The sequence below is a fragment of the Phoxinus phoxinus genome (assembly GCF_949152265.1).
Source record: "Phoxinus phoxinus genome assembly, chromosome: 11".
NCBI lineage: Eukaryota > Metazoa > Chordata > Actinopteri > Cypriniformes > Leuciscidae > Phoxinus > Phoxinus phoxinus.
In genome coordinates this window covers 28,351,489-28,369,880 of record NC_136886.1, presented here as the reverse complement: position 1 = coordinate 28,369,880, position 18,392 = coordinate 28,351,489, and the positions used below count along the sequence as shown (strand labels likewise).

At 39.0% G+C, this 18,392-nt stretch overlaps 1 protein-coding gene across 5 annotated transcripts in view; it reads right to left on the bottom strand.

Annotated features, from left to right (window-relative positions):
• gulp1b (GULP PTB domain containing engulfment adaptor 1b) overlaps nucleotides 1–18,392 on the bottom strand; it is a 108,895-nt gene that overhangs the window by 3,797 nt on the left and 86,706 nt on the right. For 2 of the 5 annotated variants that reach the window (XM_079627636.1, XM_079627635.1), the window contains exons 3-9: nucleotides 9,765–9,826; nucleotides 9,306–9,377; nucleotides 7,883–7,981; nucleotides 4,907–5,044; nucleotides 4,698–4,814; nucleotides 2,545–2,631; nucleotides 2,118–2,300 (exon numbers count right to left, since the gene is read on the bottom strand). In XM_079627636.1, coding sequence (XP_079483762.1) covers nucleotides 2,118–2,300; nucleotides 2,545–2,631; nucleotides 4,698–4,814; nucleotides 4,907–5,044; nucleotides 7,883–7,981; nucleotides 9,306–9,377; nucleotides 9,765–9,826 — 758 coding nt within the window. Of the gene's footprint in view, nucleotides 1–2,117; nucleotides 2,301–2,544; nucleotides 2,632–4,697; nucleotides 4,815–4,906; nucleotides 5,045–7,882; nucleotides 7,982–9,305; nucleotides 9,378–9,764; nucleotides 9,827–10,856; nucleotides 10,972–18,392 lie in introns of those variants that run through there. The other 3 variants (XM_079627637.1, XM_079627638.1, XM_079627639.1) reach the window with 3 other exon arrangements.

The window sequence follows — 18,392 nt, the reverse complement described above, 5'->3', positions numbered from 1 at the left end:
ATTTCTTAAAAATTACAATTTAAAAGCTGAGACTTTGGGCCCTATCATACATCCGGCGCAATGCAGCGTGACGCAAGTGTTTTTTTTGCTAGTTTCTGCCCGACGCAGTTATCACATTTTCACGTCCTGCGCCACATTTGCCCCTGGGCGTGCTGGTCTGAAAATGATGTGTCTCCAGGCGCATTGTTGGCGCGTTGCTATTTTGAGGGAACAGAAATAGACCGCGCCATTGACCAACAAAAACCTGGTCTATAGTCAATGGCACAGTATTTTTTTTTTGTTATTTAAAGGGCACATTTGTAATATGCGTCTATAGGTGGGTGCACAACACACGTACTTTCTGCTTATTACACACACAGGGACACGCAGCAGCACACAAACATGCCAAATATATATAAAAAAGAATTACAATGTAAAAGATTATTATTGTGTACATAAAGATATGGTGGAATCCGGCTTGTTCCATAAATGGTCTGCTTGTGCACTTTAACCTCGCACACGAGCAGATCCGTTTTCTCTCTGGAGAAGCAAATTCCACCATGTAAATAGCAATCCGCCATGGTGCAAGTGCAACTGGCTTTTTAAGGGAATGGGAGATGAGACTCTGATTGGTATATTGCACATAAAGCCCAAAACACACCCATTTAGACCATGCACCGGGCGCGCTAGAGCATTCGAACACGCCCTAATTGCACTTGCGCCGTGCGCTTTAGACCATGTGCTTAGATCGTTAGATGGTGGCTTCTGTGTGGGCACGGCCCAGGCAAAAAACACACATCTCATGCTCATCTGGAAGTTCAATAAGTCCCACACAGACAGAAGGCTTCAAGGGCATGTTTGTTCACGGTAACGCACAAAAATTTAAGTCTCGTAGACTTAAATCCACTTTTTGGCAATGAGGAAATTATGACAGATGTCACAGTCTTGGCGCCCAGCACAGCATTACGGCACGTTCCCGCCCCTGATTTGCACATTTGAATGCCATTGGACATTGCGATTCAATGTAATTATGCCAATCAGGCTTCAGTATTCTAGGTGAAAGGTGTTTTCCCATAGCGTCATCGATGACACAACGTTAAAAGACCGATTTTGAAGGGGTATCAGCTAATCAAGGTCTTAGTAGGCATACTAGAAACTTCCAGACAGGTGTGTTGAGGCAAGTTGGAGCTAAACTCTGCAGGACAGTGGCCCTCCAGGACCAAGTTTGGACACCCCTGACCTACTATACCAAATATTACTAAACCAAGTTTTTTTCCCACAAAAACATTACACAAAACTTTTAATTCTTCTTATTATTTAAAGCTACACTGTGTAGGAATTACTCCCATCTAGCGGTGAAATTGTATATGACTACCAACTGTATATTACTTTCTTTCTAGCCCCTCACTTTCCGAGGGCGTTTTAACTCCTACGGTGGCCGTATTATTTCAAATATGCCGGCAGTCGCGAGTAATCTCCCCCTCGCATTCGTCACGGTGCCGCTGAGAGTAAAAGCGTGAAAGGCGAAGCTTGAATTTCCAGGTATGTCCCTCTTTGGCTAATGTATCTTCAAAATGGTGGCGCAACAGTGCTGCCGCCATTCGAGCGACTCGTATTCTGAATGGCAGTGTAGCTTACGAGAATACTTGATTAGTTGGTGGAAGTAATTACACATGAATGAGCACATATAATTTTGAAAGAACAAAGTGATTTTTGCTAAGAATCAGCTTAAAAAAAAAAATCACACAGTGTAGCTTTAACATTTGATAAAGAGGGGGGTGGTGTAGAGGTTTTTACTTTAGGAGGAGAGTGTCACCCCCCAAAAATTGAGAACCACTGCATTAAAGAAATAGTTCATCCATTGCTACATTGCATGAATCATATGGACTGTCCATATGATTCACTGTCATTATATGGAAAAGAGCAGCCTGGACATTCTGAAAAATAACCCAATCTGTCTATCATCAAAGAAAAAAAGCCCTTCAGGTTTGGAACCACGTGAGAGTAAATTATAGATTTTTCATTTTTGGGTGGACTATCCCTTTATGAATTAAAGATTCAAATTAAAGAGTGTAAGATTGTATAGTAAGTGAATCGCATGCAAAGTGATGTGTTATTTTTGTGTACGAGACATTTACACGAGGTCGTGGCACGATGTAACCACTTGTGGACTGTAATTGGGTGGGCTTAGCAGGAGGAGGGGTGAGCAAGCTTGCTGATTGGCTGGAATCGGGTGAGCTGACAGGCGTTAGAGTGACAGAGGAGATCTCTAGGCTGGACAGTGACGTGACATCACCACACCAGGACAAGGCAGACGGCCTCTGCAAAATGTACGGCTCATTAGAGACATTAACATGCAGGTGCTGAAAAAGGGCACTGGGGGTTGGGGAGAGAGAGAGAGAGCGAAAGATAGATTGGAATAGAGAAAAGGGGAAAACATGTGGCGTGGGTAGATAGGAGAGAAAAACAAACACATTTTGAGGAACTAAAAGAGAGCAGAATCATTGAGATTGGAGCAGCATCCGACTGGAATGATAAGCAAGACTCATTCCCTACTGAACGTACTGGTGAGCAGCGAGGATCCATCAGCTGATCCTCCAGCTCTTTAAGCTTCTTCTTCAGTTTTGAGTTCTCCATCTCCAAATCCTGAATCTTCAATTAACATAAGCACATACTGAATAAAAAGATTCACATTTTCATTCGTCAATCACGTGCAAACATTTTACATAAGTCTTTGGCATTCGGGACAACCCACAGCCTGCTCGCAGGATTATTCTGGTTAGATTTGTCTATCTTTAGTCGCATTTACACTTCAAAGAAAGCTGCATATAAGCAGCATACAGTATATTATGAAAAAGGAGCATTTTTACAGATGTTGTAATGCAGTATTTACACTGGAATCAAAATAAGCGAAGCAGTCAGCAGTCAGCAAGACAGTTGTTGAACAAACATGTTTCATTTAAGTTGATCAATTTTGTCTCAGATATTTATCCTAAAAAAGATAGAATTGTTGACACGTGCCCGTTGCACATGTGAGCTCTGCTTTTTATATTTCGGTACCTATATAAACAGGTTACAGTATTCAAAATGGCAAGCCGTGTGGATTCACAGATTCAAAATGGCAAGTTTGTAGTACGCCAGAATTAAACTTTTTAAAGGAAACCTGTTTATTGACAACAACCCAAATATCAGACCCACCCCCCTTTCCAAACCCTTGTGTGCACCAGTCTACAGAAAGTTGTCTCCCCTTATCTCCCCAAGCACTGTCACATCCACATTTTCCACTATTTATTAATTTTTTCCCTGTTCTGCGCAAATCAGGGCAAAATAACCGCAAGCCTTCATCTATGTTGCTGTTTGTTGACATTGTTGATTTCCTAAGAATCAACTCTCAAATTGATGGGTGTTTCTTTAACTGCGAGCCCTTTTATGTCTCAGGGGTTGATTTTTATAATAACTTACAACTTTTAACTCAAAGACAACATGAACAAAATCTTGGAAACTTTTTATCATGCTTTCATCATTTACTTTTGCCACTTTCCATATGACTTTTATGGATCTACTTTATTTTGCAACGCAAAAGGTAAAAAACTAGAACAATGACCAGTAAATGGCAAAACTATTCAGGCTACAAACCAGTGTTCATAATTATGACAATACATTAAAATATTAAGGTAAGAAATACCAGTTTACAATATCAAGCAGCATAACAAGCTCAAAAAAACTGGAAGAGGATTAGACACGTTCAATTTACAATTTACAAATGGCTGCGCATGCATCCATAAAATAAGATGGATATTCTATTGTTTTACCCTTGTCCTAGACTTTCTTAAACTTCAATCTTAAACTTTAAAATCTGTAATAAAACATTTGTAAAGTGAAGTCCCCCTTTGGTAAAAATAAAGTTTATATGTGGTGTTTTCAATATGCTTTAAGTGTGCAAATTCATAAGTCAACGCCATTACTGAGTATTTTCTTTTAAAATTACAGTGAAAAAAAGATATTGCAGTTTTTTTGACGTCACAAACTACCTTGTAACCAATCACGTAAACAAGTGGATCTCTGAGCTGGTGTGAGTGAGTGGAGGCGGGGCAAATTTGCATATTCATAGAGCCTCTTATACTAAATGAGGCAAGGGTGTAGAGTTACATTCAAGCTATTCAAAGGCAGGAATACATTTTTTCCAAGGAAAAAACATTTAAATATGGCATTTTGGGGATCAAAGATAAGTTTTAAGGGATACAATTATCGGGAATTTAAAACCAAGCTGATTTAAACAATGTCTGAAGAAACAAACTAAATCAAGATAAAGATCAAGTATATTTTTATTGTGTCATTTCTGGTCAAACTATAATTTAATTATGCAAAAGTTTTAATTTTGTGTATTTAGGATAAAATAAAAGTAACTAAGACAAAAGAGTCAGCCGTTTTATTTAAAAAAAATTTAAATGTAATTTTCACCACCATACTTTCCATCACAGAAAATTCTTAAACACAATATAAAATCGAGATGTTGGGTCGAGATTTTGTAAAACATCTTTTACAAAATAAATGAGTGAAAGGTGTCTTTAGTGTGGGTTAAAAGAGTTGCATATATTCCACAGGGCCAGAAGTACCCAAGAATCATCCTGCTATGAGTGGTTTGTGCGAGAATTCTGGGCACATATCTGCATCTTGAACGTGTGTGTGTGTGCAGTAATCCATGAACATAATCTTACTCGTTTCTGAAGGTTTCCAATCTGTTTCCTCGTCTCTACATCTTTTCCACCAGACTCAAGGAACTTTTTGTAGGCGAGATCAAAGGCTTGTCCGATAGCAAGAGTGATCTCCTCCGCCTGGGCAAGATTTGCACACATTGCAATCAATAAACAAACCAGGTTTCTACTGTATGTAACATTTGTTAGGTATCACAAGCTTATTTACTCACACATTTTTCACTGTCAAACACGTAACACAGGTGTTTCTTCGTCTCGGGTTCTGTACAGATAAAGGTGAAGATTCTTTTATCTGTTTTGTCATCTGCACAGAAGGACATTCTGTGAAGTTGGCAGTTATGCTGCATCTCCTGGAACAAGAAGGACAGTTGAACTGAGATGAAAGGCTCACTGGAATGACTGACCTATTTGGAAGCAAAAAGCAACAAATCGAAAACAGCCCAGAGGAGCATTTTTTTTTTTTTGCTCATGGGTTTAAATTTTTAAGGCTCTTTCATGGCTTGGGCTCTTTCATGTGTTCTCGTTTATGTTTCAACAATTAAGTTTATTACCTTTTTTTCCAGAAATTAACCGACGAGAGAACAAATTGATAACATTTTTGACATAAGCCTATTTCACATGCATGAGAAGTGCTTATTTATTTTGGCAACCGTACTCATGGGTGTCACTTAGTTAAAAAAAAAAAAATGGTGTGAACGGGGGAGGGAGAATTTTTATTAACTCATTACACAGAGACATAGTTCTTGCTGAACCATTCATTTAATCTGCAATATAACATATTAAGCAAAATTGCAGATGCTTCTCTGCGTATAAAAGCAGGCACACATCATTTGTTTGCATTTTCTTTTGTGATTTCACTGGAATGAAAAGCGATAAACTGGAGCATTTGTCTATGCTGAAGAACATTATGTTGTTGTTGCCTACAGCCACTGATAACAGCCTCAACGAGCTCTCATCAAAGCATTCAAAATAACATATTCCAGCTCCAGATCCGCATTCATTTTACGCACATGAACATAATGAAAACTCTGCTCAACAACTGGAGATACTTCCTCGAAATGGATACATTCCTGCTGAGAGCTGTTTCAAAAACTGATGAGGATAATGTCCTATATCCCTCAGCACCATCCATCAGTTAATATCATATGCGTATATGACTATATTAACTGATTACAGTATTGACACTGTAAACCCGAAAAAGTTGTACATTTTTTTTGAGGCAATCAGTTACATCAATTTTTTTAATTTAAGAAATTCAAAGTTTAAGTAAACAGAACTGGCAAATTTTTATTTTGTATACTTGCATATTTTAATTGCTCTTAGCTTGAAATTGAGCAAGCTAACTTAAAATGATCATATAATAACTTAAATATTTTTAGTAGTGGAAACTTCAGAAATTCAGTAAATGCTAACTTGCTAATTGGAAACACAATGCTTTGATAGCATTAGTATAGCATAGCAACTACTCTCTCCTTCGAGTGTCATGGCAAAGCATGCTTGGAAATCTCAGCCCAGTTCCAGTTAAACTTAAGTTTGTCTAAATGAAAATAATTACATAAACCTCAAAACAATTGTGAACTCAAAAGAAAAAGAAAGTTCTATATACTTCAATAAAGTTAATTTGATTGAACTAATTTGTTTAATTTACATTGATCTTACTCAAACAATTAATTATTTTGAGCATTATAGGGTTTACATAATATATGTTTACTTGAATATAAGTGTGATCCCCTTTCTGTAAATTAGATTTCATGAGGATCAAGTTTGTGATGAAGGCTATCTTGATCAAGTTTTATTTAGTACTTTATACTACATAAATACTTACTTTATCAAGTACTTTATTTCCCCAAAACATTTTACTGTATAAAATGCTTTATACAGCATTTATAATGAATAAATGCTTTATTTTAAATATCCAGAAATCACATCAATTTAAGTAAAGTGTCCCAAAATCAACATCCAATGACAGAAACTTTGACATGGACAAAAGCAGTGTGCATGTGAAAGGGCAAAGTTTAATTGTAAATGAGGTAAATTAACTGTAAATGTAAATGATGATTGATACATGGAACAATGGTGGTTTCACAGCTGATGTGACTCATACATCCTCTCTGTATGTTCTCTCTCATCCAGACTGACAAGCGCTAAAGCATAACAAACTCAATAAAGTCTAAGAAGGGATATTGCAATAAAATTTCAAACGCGATTGCAAATTCACTTGCAAAATCCCCATTGAGAATTTAAAGCCCTGAAGCGATTCCGATGCCCAGAAGCGATCGCCCTTGGTTATTGCTGTGTTTTCCCGTGGTTGCGTAGATGCTGCAAATATCTAGCAAAATATCTCACGGTACACATGACAACAGAAACTATTTCTCATGTGAGAAGATTCTGCTTCTAACAACCTGCCACCTTCTCTTTAGAAATGGAAAATAGGCATTTTGGTCTTTGTTTTGTATTCTTAATCTTAACCAGTTACAAATGTAACATAGAACATTCTGTTGATTTCCCAGAATGTTTAAAATACAATACAATATACTTAATTTACAATATAAAATATTTGTACAATATTTTAGTTGTTTTAATTATTTGAGCCTAGATGTTCATGTAGTAATGTCATTTGAAAGAACATGTGTAATCACTAAAATAATATAAAATAGTATAAACTCTTATAATTCATAATACTTTTTTAGAATTTTTGTTATTCTAAACAATGGCTAAAATGGGAGAAACATCCATTTATGATTGTTCTAAAAACTACCGTTCACAAACATTGGCTCTCTTTTCAGATCCTGACAGAGCTATTACAGCTATTTTGTTTTGAGCAAACACATCTTATTGCATTTATCAAGTGCTAATTGGTTACTTTAGTTGCTGAATTAGTTACATTCTTTTAGTACTGGAATGAGATAATTCTATCAGTTGTGCTAACAAAACTTAATTGGTATGACATTAAACAGTAAATGTCTGAAAGATAAGATGGCACATAACATTTTCAGTTAAATTGCATTTCATTGTTCTGTCAGAGCAGGTGTGAGGATGGCAGTGGGGTAGTGCTGAATAAATTGCGGAGATTGTTCAAGTCTAAATTAGGGTTGCCATGCATGAAATCACTTCAAGTGGTTTTATCTTTATTCAGCACTTCCTGTGACTGAACACAAGACGATTTTATATTTGAAAAAAATCCCCACCTTAGTTTTAGGGTCCAATATCTTCACACCATATATAGAGATCTGAAGCTCCACTTTAGGAGTTTTCTGCCCCTCTGACTTCTTGATGTGCCTTTGAAACTGAGGAAGCAAAAGTGATTCAGGACATGCAGCGGAAGTACATACTATCAAGGGAAAAGCAGACCGAGCCGGAAGGTGTTCACCATTTTTAAAGGCTGCTGGAGAGTAGTAGAGCATAAGGTGAAATGAGGTGCTCAAACGCGTCTCTAGAGCAATAGTCCAAAACTGGACATAAATTGGGCAAAAGAAATATCGCCCAGGAAAAGGATATCATTACCATGCCCTTAATCTGTCACCCTAAAAATCCCACCAGGTTCTATTTCAGTTCTATTTTTAAACAACAACAAAGCAGTAAGATGTATCAAAAAGATTTTTACGTTTTCTAAAGAAAAAGTGAGTGGTGTTTGCCAATGCAACACACATATATGGTAGGGTGTTGGGTAGTGGTTGCCTTGTTTGCATTGTTTGGTAGTTCATCAGCTGAAGGAACCCACCTACTACAAGTCTCTATGATATTCTTGTCCCTGAATATGGCTCCACTAAAAACGGAAAACTTGTAAATGTTTTTCCACTCATTTACACGACAACAGCGTTTTGGGGGCCGGAAAACGCAGGCTGTTGAAAACAATACCGTTATTGTCTCCATGTAAACAACAAAAACGTAAATTTGTGAAAACTGTGATGTCATGAGCGTGTATATTACGTGTTCAGCCTATAGGTGCAGAGTGTTTCTTTACAAAGTCACATCGCCAACTACTGGCCAGGCAGCAGAATACAACGTTTTTAGTCAACAGGGAACAGGAATAATTTTGACAATGCTGTTGTCTGTATGCGAAAAACGCAAAGGAAAAACTTTGTCATATAAACACACCCTAATGTAAGTTCATGGGATTACCAATTTCATCATTCATCAGGGGAAAATCATAAGCAAATCACCTAGAAAAATATAGCACACCAACTCTAAACTATTTAGTGTAATTTAGGATTCTAATGTGCAGCAGCATCCCTTTTCTCAGTGTCTGAAACCTAGTTCAGAATCAGTTCTTTCTTTTGGGAGACAATAACTCCATTTGTCGTGCACTTTGATCTTTGAAACTTTGCAGACCTTTTACATTCACAAACATATATATATATATATATATATATATATATATGTATGTATAGTAGCTTTTGCCTTGTGTTAACTGGAACTCACATAACATTAAAATGAGGCTTGAGTCTGTTATATGAACGTTGGACGTAAATTTACCCTTTTAAAATCTCTATCTATATGTTTACATATAATTATTACAGCCGTTTCTGCCCCATAAACAGGCATGAAGAACTGTGAACACATTTTATGGCCTATAAATGCACAGAATGGTGGAGTGCTGTGGACACATACCTTCAGCTTCCTGACAGCCACACGGACCATGTCTGTCCCTTTTGGCTGATCCACATCTGTGATTCCCAAGAACTACATAAACACACAGTATATACACAATGTCAGTTGATTTAAGTAATATATTAACACTTGTAATGGTGACTAGGTTGATAAGCATACAGTATGTGTGTGTAGCATCCTGTACTTGATGAAAACTATGATGAAGGTGACGGTCACATAAAGGGAGTACACACACACACACACACACACACACACACACTTTAGTACAAATTTAAACATCACTACATCCATCATGCCAACAGCTTCAGTAGAGCAGGCTCATCTTTCATCTCAAAGACACGGTGTACAGTGTGCATTTGCAGCGTAGGGCTGCTCCCACCCCCTATTGTGTAGTACAGTACATATAGAAGAAGCAGAGAGAACCACAGGAACAAATAAGAAATATGTCTCAAACTGTACCTTTGCATTATACACAACATGACTTCTCACCAAGGCTTCAGGTGTGTGCATACTTGGTTTATCTGGATGTAAAAAGAGAATAAATATGAAGAATTTAGGTGTAATGGCAGATGACTGATATTTCCTGTAAGTCAGCAAGAAAACGTGGAATGTTAAGTAGTTTTTTCAGAACAAAGTCGGACGCGGAATTATGCATTTCTATGGCAACACTATCAACGGCAAAATGTATATGCAGCAGTCACATGGTCACAAGTCGGAGCTCTCAAAAAATTGTTGTGTATTCTACGAGGATGTAAACACTTTTTACAAGTCGGAATCTCGTAATTACGGTAATTCTGCCATGCCGTGAATGCACCTACAGTATAGTTACTGACATCAAATTTTTAATATGATGTTTGTTTCTGAACAACAATTGGGAAAATCTATCAAATGTTGTGCTGTGTATTTTTTTTTTAACAAGGTCCATAATAATTCAAGGCAGATTGTGCAGCACATTTATATGTTATAATGGGCATTTACATTATTTATCATTTATTGACATGTATTTACGTATATGCTATTCATGCGATTAAAAAGTCAGTGCTGCATTGCTGTGCAAAGATGGTCAGTCAATGTTTCATTTGTTCTTTTTTTCTTTTTCTTTACTTTTTTTTGTATTTGTCCTGAACTTTTTAATGCACCACAGGCACAAAAATGTACATTAGGTAAACAGGAATCGCAATCACTGGAAACTTTAAAGTTAATTATTGATTCTCCTGCACAGCTGACAGCATATTTACCTCAGACCCCTTAAAACACTTAACATCGATAAGGGTCTCCTGTCTTTCAGTCCCCCAATTTCAGTGCTTTAAACATGAAACAATTAACACACCAAAGTCTCAAACACAAAGAAAACCTTTTCATGTATTTTTGTTTCTGAGAATTTTTGAGAAAGGTGTGTAATGAGAGGATAATAACACTGTGATGCAGTACTTGAGATCAAAGCAATGCACAGCATGAATAAATTAAACTGATTACTCTTGCTTTTATTTATACTGCTGTTGTTGCATTTGTTGTCAGTTTCAATTATTTTCATGTGGTTATTAATCAGACCTCATCTTTTAATTAAATGTCTTCTTGTAGGCGTGTTAAATGTTGAGGTCCATGCGTATCACGTTTAATTAGAGCAGGGGTTTTAATACTGTCCAGGGAGTTCAGGGACCCCCAGACGGCTGCAAGGGAGAACTAGGGGGTTCGGCAGAAAAGGATAGAAAAAAATAGTGTACTAAATGATTACATTTTCAAAATAATTACATAATAATAGTCACCTTTATTTATATAGCGCTTTTTACAATACAGATTGTTTCAAAGCAGCTTTCCAATGATAACAGGAAAATAATGCAACAAAGTTCGTTTCGGCTGTACAGCAGATCTAGAAGAAAATAGCGTCATAGTCCAGCTTAATTGCAGTTTTTTCCAACTGCTTACACACATTTTCAAAACTGTCACCTTTTTTTCAAAACTGTACACACAATTCACAAAACTGCACAAACAAAATGCAAAATGCCTCACATCTCCTTCAAAATGTAACTGCATTCAAAATGCCATAAACATGTCAGAATGAAGCATTTGCATCAAATGGTAAACACTTCTTTCATAATAGTACATTTTTGGATATACCATGTAAACACTGTTGTTCTAGATCTAAAGCTCTTTGGTCTTTCATAGGCTTATTTCTACATTGTAATATAATGTTACTGTGAAAGTAATCTGCTGAGAGGGGTAACAAGTACACTGTAAACACCATATTTATTAGGCCAAACATTACTGTTGTATATAGTAGCAACAAACCCATAAACATATGTAAACCAAAAGTATATTTTTTAGAATACAGTTAAGAACACAATTGTGTGTGTGGGGTCTCTGTCCATTATTGGCATCCAAGGTAATCTGACCTTTGACCTATTTATAGGCCTATACTACAGTAAAGCAATGATTGGTTAGTGATCAGTTAAGCAATTAGTGTTTGCATGCGCGTGTGTGTGTGTGAGACCTAGTGAATAAGTGTAGCATTTTGATTGGTTGTGTTTGGAAAAGTAAAGCAAGTTAGTTCCTTTTAGATTTTTGTGTTTTAGGTAGAGAATTGTGTGTAGTGTTTTGAAAAAAAGTGTTTTATGCAATTGAAAACTGAGTCAAAGGCTGATAAATAGCTTAATGGTTTTGGAGATTTAGTGTGTAGTTTTGCACTTTGAGAGGTTTCAAAAATCATGTGACATTAAAATATTTAGTGTGTAAGCAGTTGGAAAAAACTGTAAGTTCAGTGATGGATCATATTTGTTGTAAAAAAGTTATTAATTTAGTGTTTAGCAACACATCCTATTAATTAAGGATGTGTTGTGGTCGTGTCTAGGCGCAGGTCCACCATCTGATGTGGATACGGCCTGAATTCGGCTGACTACAGTAAACCTCGGGATAAACAGAGAGACTAATATTAACGTAGATGCCATTCTTCATGTATCAAGCACATCGGATGTTATAGGAAGTGTCCCCGGTTCCGGCTGACCTATGCAGTCTAACAATCCTTTAACTGATTTGATTAATATAAATTGATAATGTTAAATGTTAGACTAGATAATGATCTGAGATGTCACTGCTCTGCTGTAGAATTTCAATGGCATCAATATTGATTTCATGCAACAATATAAGATCTCAGTATGATTACGACAATGAGTGGGTCTCGGCACGTGTTGCCTCACTCCAATAGAGTTTAGAATGTCTCTAAATTCCAATCCCAATGTGTCTTTTTCATTATCTACATGGATATTAAAATCACCAACAATTAGGACTTTATCTGCAGCCAGTAGTAACTCTGATTGAAAATCAGCAAATTCTTTGATAATGTCTGTACTGTGTCCTGTGTACAGTAGCCAGCACAAATGTCAAATGGGATTTATCATTTGCATTACATAGTGTTACATTAAGCACCAACACTTCAAAAGAATTATATTTGGAACTAGACTTCTCACTAATACTGAAGATATATGAAGATATATAATTTACAGCAACCCCTCCCTCTTTGCCTTTCAGACAAGGATCATGTTTATAACAATAATCTTGGGGGGTGGACTTATTTAAAGTAATGTAATCATCTGGTTTTAGCCAGGTTTCTTTCAAACACAGCACATCTAGGTTATAATCTGTAATCATATCATAAACAATAAGTGTTTTTAAAGAAAGGGATCGAATATTCAGCAACCTGAGCTTTTTCATTTGTTCAGCTGTATGATATGTGTTTTTTATTTGTCGAACATCAATTAAATTAAATTGGAAGGTATAGGCCGCTTATTCATTATGGACCTCCTTAAGGGGTCCCCCTGGAACTTTGGCCTATATTACTTATAAGGCGGGAAGACCCTGAACAGACAGCATAATTTTTTCCAAGAGGGCTGACTGACATGTTGTGCTTTATTTCCTATTGCCCTTGTAGGTGTTGATGAAGAGCCCCTCATTGTTCTTTCTTTTCTCCCTTGAGCTGGGAGTGAAATAGTGGGTTGATGAATTGGCTCTATGGTCAGTGCATGCTGCCGTGATCTAGACCTGACTCAGCAGGGCACGGCTTTGGAAAAATGAAGAGAAACTGAAAAAACTGTAGGTGAGAAAGAGAGAGGGACAGAATAAAAGATTAAGGGACGCTAAAGGAGACAAAGAGAGACAGCAAGGAAGAGAGCTGGCCCTTAGAGTATAAGAACTGCGATGCCAACAAAAAACAATAATATAATGAAGCTGACAAGCCGTCTAATCCTGTGCCAAAGAGGAGACAGCTCTCTCACTGTTTATTTGACACCTTTATAACACAGGCTCTTCAGCATTCACCGCCACGCAGGTACAAACACACACACACAGACGCACACACATTAATCAGCAGAACTCTCTTACTGCACACCAATTAATGCTCGACAGAGAGAGGACGAATGCTCAGGCATTCCCTGCTGCAGTAATGTCATGAGGACATAAGACAAACTCAACTGCTTTTAGCTTTGGGTGGCACAAATGTCTTTACCTATGAAACTTGATTTTAACAGTTTCTGAAGAACATTTATGTGCTTGCCTGTGCAAAACTTACTAGCACAATGAAAGAGTTGGACTGACAAGTTTCCCATTATAAGGGCAGGGAACCATAAGGAATTAAACAATTCCAGGTCTGATTTCAATTTTACAATTACATTTTTCTTACTGTTTCCATTAACAATTTAATTTCATATTTATACTTACTGGCCTCAGTAGACTGCTGCCAAATTAAGAGATCATTTCAGATATACCAATTTAGAAATAAATGTAATGTATACAAAGACGAGGCAGCCTAAATACAATCAAATGATTGTCCCCAACTATATATATTAAATAAAAATACTATTTATTAAATAAAAATACCTTAGGGCCATCAAAATATATAACCGGGAACCCCATACAGTAGGTTCATAGGTCTGATCACTCTGACTATTGGACTAACCCGGCAAAAAACATAAAGTACATCTCTGTTCAACAAGCTGCAAGGGGCTTTTATATGGGTCTCTTCAGCATTAATAATAGAAATGCTTGTCTAGACAAACACTACAATTAAAAAAAAGCTAATACTATGTTATTTACATATCATAGAGATTATGACAATTTCATTGTCATGATAATCATATGAAAAATCATGTGACACCAGTTGTTCTCCAGTTGACATTCTCTTCTCGCGATCTCTGCACTTACACAGTTCGGTTGGATTTACGCTGCTCACCTTAAGTGTCTGCAGGAGGACAAATCACCAGATCAGCCTTCGCCAGGCGTGACAGTTGTTTTACCACCAAGGTTAGCTGTGTTTGCTTCTGAGCCGCACGATCACACATCTTCTCACCGGTTTTGCCAGTATGTCGCTCTCTAAATCTGCCGCTTCTTCCGGAAACAGCCTATCACGGGCCTGCCCGGCCGACGTGTGGTGATCTGATTGCCACGAGGGACCTTCACCCGTTCTGCGTGGTCTGCTTGGGCCTTAAGCACACGAAAGAGGCTTTGGAGAACCCTGAGAACTGCAGTCATTGCCTGATGCTGCCGGTTCGTTCGAACACCCATGGCCCAAATTGCTGCTGTATGATTTTCCTCCCCTGTGCCTGATAATTCCCACACTGGCCAGGGTGAGAAAGCAGGGCCTGTCTCTCATTCTGATAGCACCCAGGTGGCCCAAAGCATCATGGTTGGCGGAGATAATCCCTCTGTTATATGCCCAGCCGTGGTGGCTCATCCTCCGTACAGACCTATTGTCCCAAGCGAACGGGGAGATTCATCACCCTCACCCGGACAGGGTGGCTCTCTGGGCTTGGCCCGTGAGAGGACGAACCTAAGCACACTGAGGATTTCGCCGTGTGTGATTGCTACTATACAGAATGCCAGGGCCGTTTCTTCACGGTCCTTATATGGTTGTAAGTGGCAAGTGTTTGAAGGGTGGTGTGATGGACGTGGTCTCACATCATATCAGTCCCTGATATTTTGTGTTTCCTTCAAAACCTCATGGAAAAAGGCATCAGGAGAACTGTTCCTGAATGGGACCTCTCAATGGTGCTGGAGGCTCTGTCTCAATGTCCTTTTGAGATTCTGGGAATTATTTCCCTGAAGCTGCTGTCTTTCAAGACGGCTTTGCACTTGGCCTTGGCGTCAGCTGAAAGGGTCAGTGAGCTAAATGCACTCTTGGTTCATTCCTCGTGCACTATATTCTCTCTTAGTGGAGATAAGGTTTCCCTTAAGCCTAATCTGGTTTTCATGCCTAAATGCGTCCCTGTGTTCACTTCAGAGGTGTTGGAGCTGTCCACTTTTCACCCTCCACCTTTTTCCTCCACAGAGGATCAGAGGCTGAATGCTCTGTGTCCTGTTCGTGCCTTACAGACTTATAGGGCCAGGACCACTGCTTTCCGGAAGAGCGACCAGCTCTTTATTTCATGGGCGCCCCCTCAGAGAGGGAGTCACATATCTAAACAACGCCTCTCACATTGGCTTGTGGATGCTATAGCTTTGGCATATGAATCACAGGGAGTACAGCCCCCAGGGGACATCAGAGCTCATTCCACGAGGGGCTTAGTCGCCTCTTGGGTTTTGTTTAGAGAAGTGCCATTGCAGGACATCTGCTCTGCTGCCAGTTGGGCTTCTCCTCATTCCTTTGTGCGTTACTACCGGCTGGATGCCACCAGAATCTCGGTAGCACATTCTGTTTTAAGGGTTGGGTCTTCTTATGCCCTTCCCTGCGACCCCCTTTTCTTTTCCGATTACCCATTGGAAATATAAGAACAAGGGGGTGAATGGGCCGGCAGGCCATGCTCATTCATTTCACCCAGCATGCATTTACATTCCTTTCTGGGTGTATAAATATAAATACATATACAGTGGGGAGAACAAGTATTTGATACACTGCCGATTTTGCAGGTTTTCCCACTTACAAAGCATGTAGAAGTCTGTAATTTTTATCATAGGTACACTTCAACTGTGAGTGACGGAATGTAAAACAATAATCCAGAAAATCACATTGTATGATTTTTAAGTAATTAATTAGCATTTTATTGCATGACATACGTATTTGATACATCAGAAAAGCAGAACTTAATATTTGGTACAGAAACCTTTGTTTGCAATTACAGAGATCATACGTTTCCTGTAGTTCTTGACCAGGTTTGCACACACTGCAGCAGGGATTTTGGCCCACTCCTCCATACAGACCTTCTCCAGATCCTTCAGGTTTCGGGGCTGTCGCTGGGTAATACGGACTTTCAGCTCCCCTCAAAAATTTTCTATTGGGTTCAGGTCTGGAGACTGGCTAGGCCACTCCAGAACCTTGAGATGCTTCTTACGAAGCCAGTCCTTAGTTGCCCTGGCTGTGTGTTTCGGGTCGTTGTCATGCTGGAAGACCCAGCCACGACCCATCTTCAGTGCTCTTACTGAAGGAAGGAGGTTGTTGGCCAAGATCTCGCGATACATGGCCCCATCCATCCTCCCCTCAATACGGTGCAGTCGTCCTGTCCCGTTTGCAGAAAAGCATCCCCAAATAATGATGTTTCCACCTCCATGCTTCACGGTTGGGATGGTGTTCTTGGGGTTGTACTCATCCTTCTTCCTCCAAACACGGCGAGTGGAGTTTAGACCAAAAAGCTCTATTTTTGTATCATCAGACCATATGACCTTCTCCCATTCCTCCTCTGGATCATCCAGATGGTCATTGGCAAACTTCAGACGGGCCTGGACATGCGCTGGCTTGAGCAGGGGGACCTTGCGTGAGCTGCAGGATTTTAATCCATGACGGCATAATGCGTTACTAATGGTTTTCTTTGAGACTGTGATCCCAGCTCTCTTCAGGTCATTGACCAGGTCCTGCCATGTAGTTTTGGGCTGATCCCTCACCTTCCTCATGATCATTGATGCCCCACGAGGTGAGATCTTGCATGGTGCCCCAGACCGAGGGAGATTGACCGTCATCTTGAACTTCTTCCATTTTCTAACAATTGCGCCAACAGTTGTTGCCTTCTCACCAAGCTGCTTGCCTATTGTCCTGTAGCCCATCCCAGCCTTGTGCAGATCAACAATTTTATCCCTGATGTCCTTACACAGCTCTCTGGTCTTGGCCATTGTGGAGAGGTTGGAGTATGTTTGATTGAGTGTGTGGACAGGTGTCTTTTATACAGGTAACGAGTTCAAACAGGTGCAGTTAACACAGGTAATGAGTGGAGAACAGGAGGGCTTCTTAAAGAAAAACTAACAGGTCTGTGAGAGCCGTAATTCTTACTGGTTGGTCAGTGATCAAATACTTATGTCATGCAATAAAATGCAAATTAATTATTTAAAAATCATACTTCTGGATTTTTGTTTTAAAATCAGCAGTGTATCAAATACCTGTACTTGTTCTCCCCACTGTATTTTTGTATATATGTGTGATTGCTAGGGTTATTTTCAATTTCATGTCCTGTATGTGCACAGCAGTAATGTGTGTGCGTCAGGATTGCCGGTTCATGATTATGGGACGTGTCAGACACCGCCCCTTTGGGTGACCATTCTTCTCTGGCTTACAGAACCTCACTGTGAGTGTTTCGGGCAATCGGGGAGCTGTCCATGTCTCTCCCATAGATGGATCTCGAACATGAGATGATGAAAGAAAACAATAGGTTACTGTCGTAACCCCAGTTCTCTGAAACATCAAATGGAGAGATCCATCAGCTTTGCCCCGCTTACCGCACGAGAAGCGAATATACTTACTGGAGAACAGTAGTGCTTGCAGGCGTTATAAGCTAGTTAAGGGGGCGGGCCTTGCCTTACCTGGCATTGGCTGCGCGCTTCTGTCTGTCTAGCCAGACTTGGTGCAATTGCATGCTTCGGGAGAGGTCAGATACGGATACCCGGTCACTTTTTATTCGATATATGCATTCGAACATGACGTGAAATATCCGTAATCGAACTATAAATAAACTATCCGGTTTTTAAAGTGCCATGTGTGTTTTAAAGAGCCTTTTTTTTGCCATCTCATTCAGTAGCGGGCGCTCTAAACATATTGTAGAGTAGGCCAAATCAATGACCAAATCAAGCGAATAATAGCCCCGGTATACAGTAGCACCGCTGTTTTGAAAATGGAAG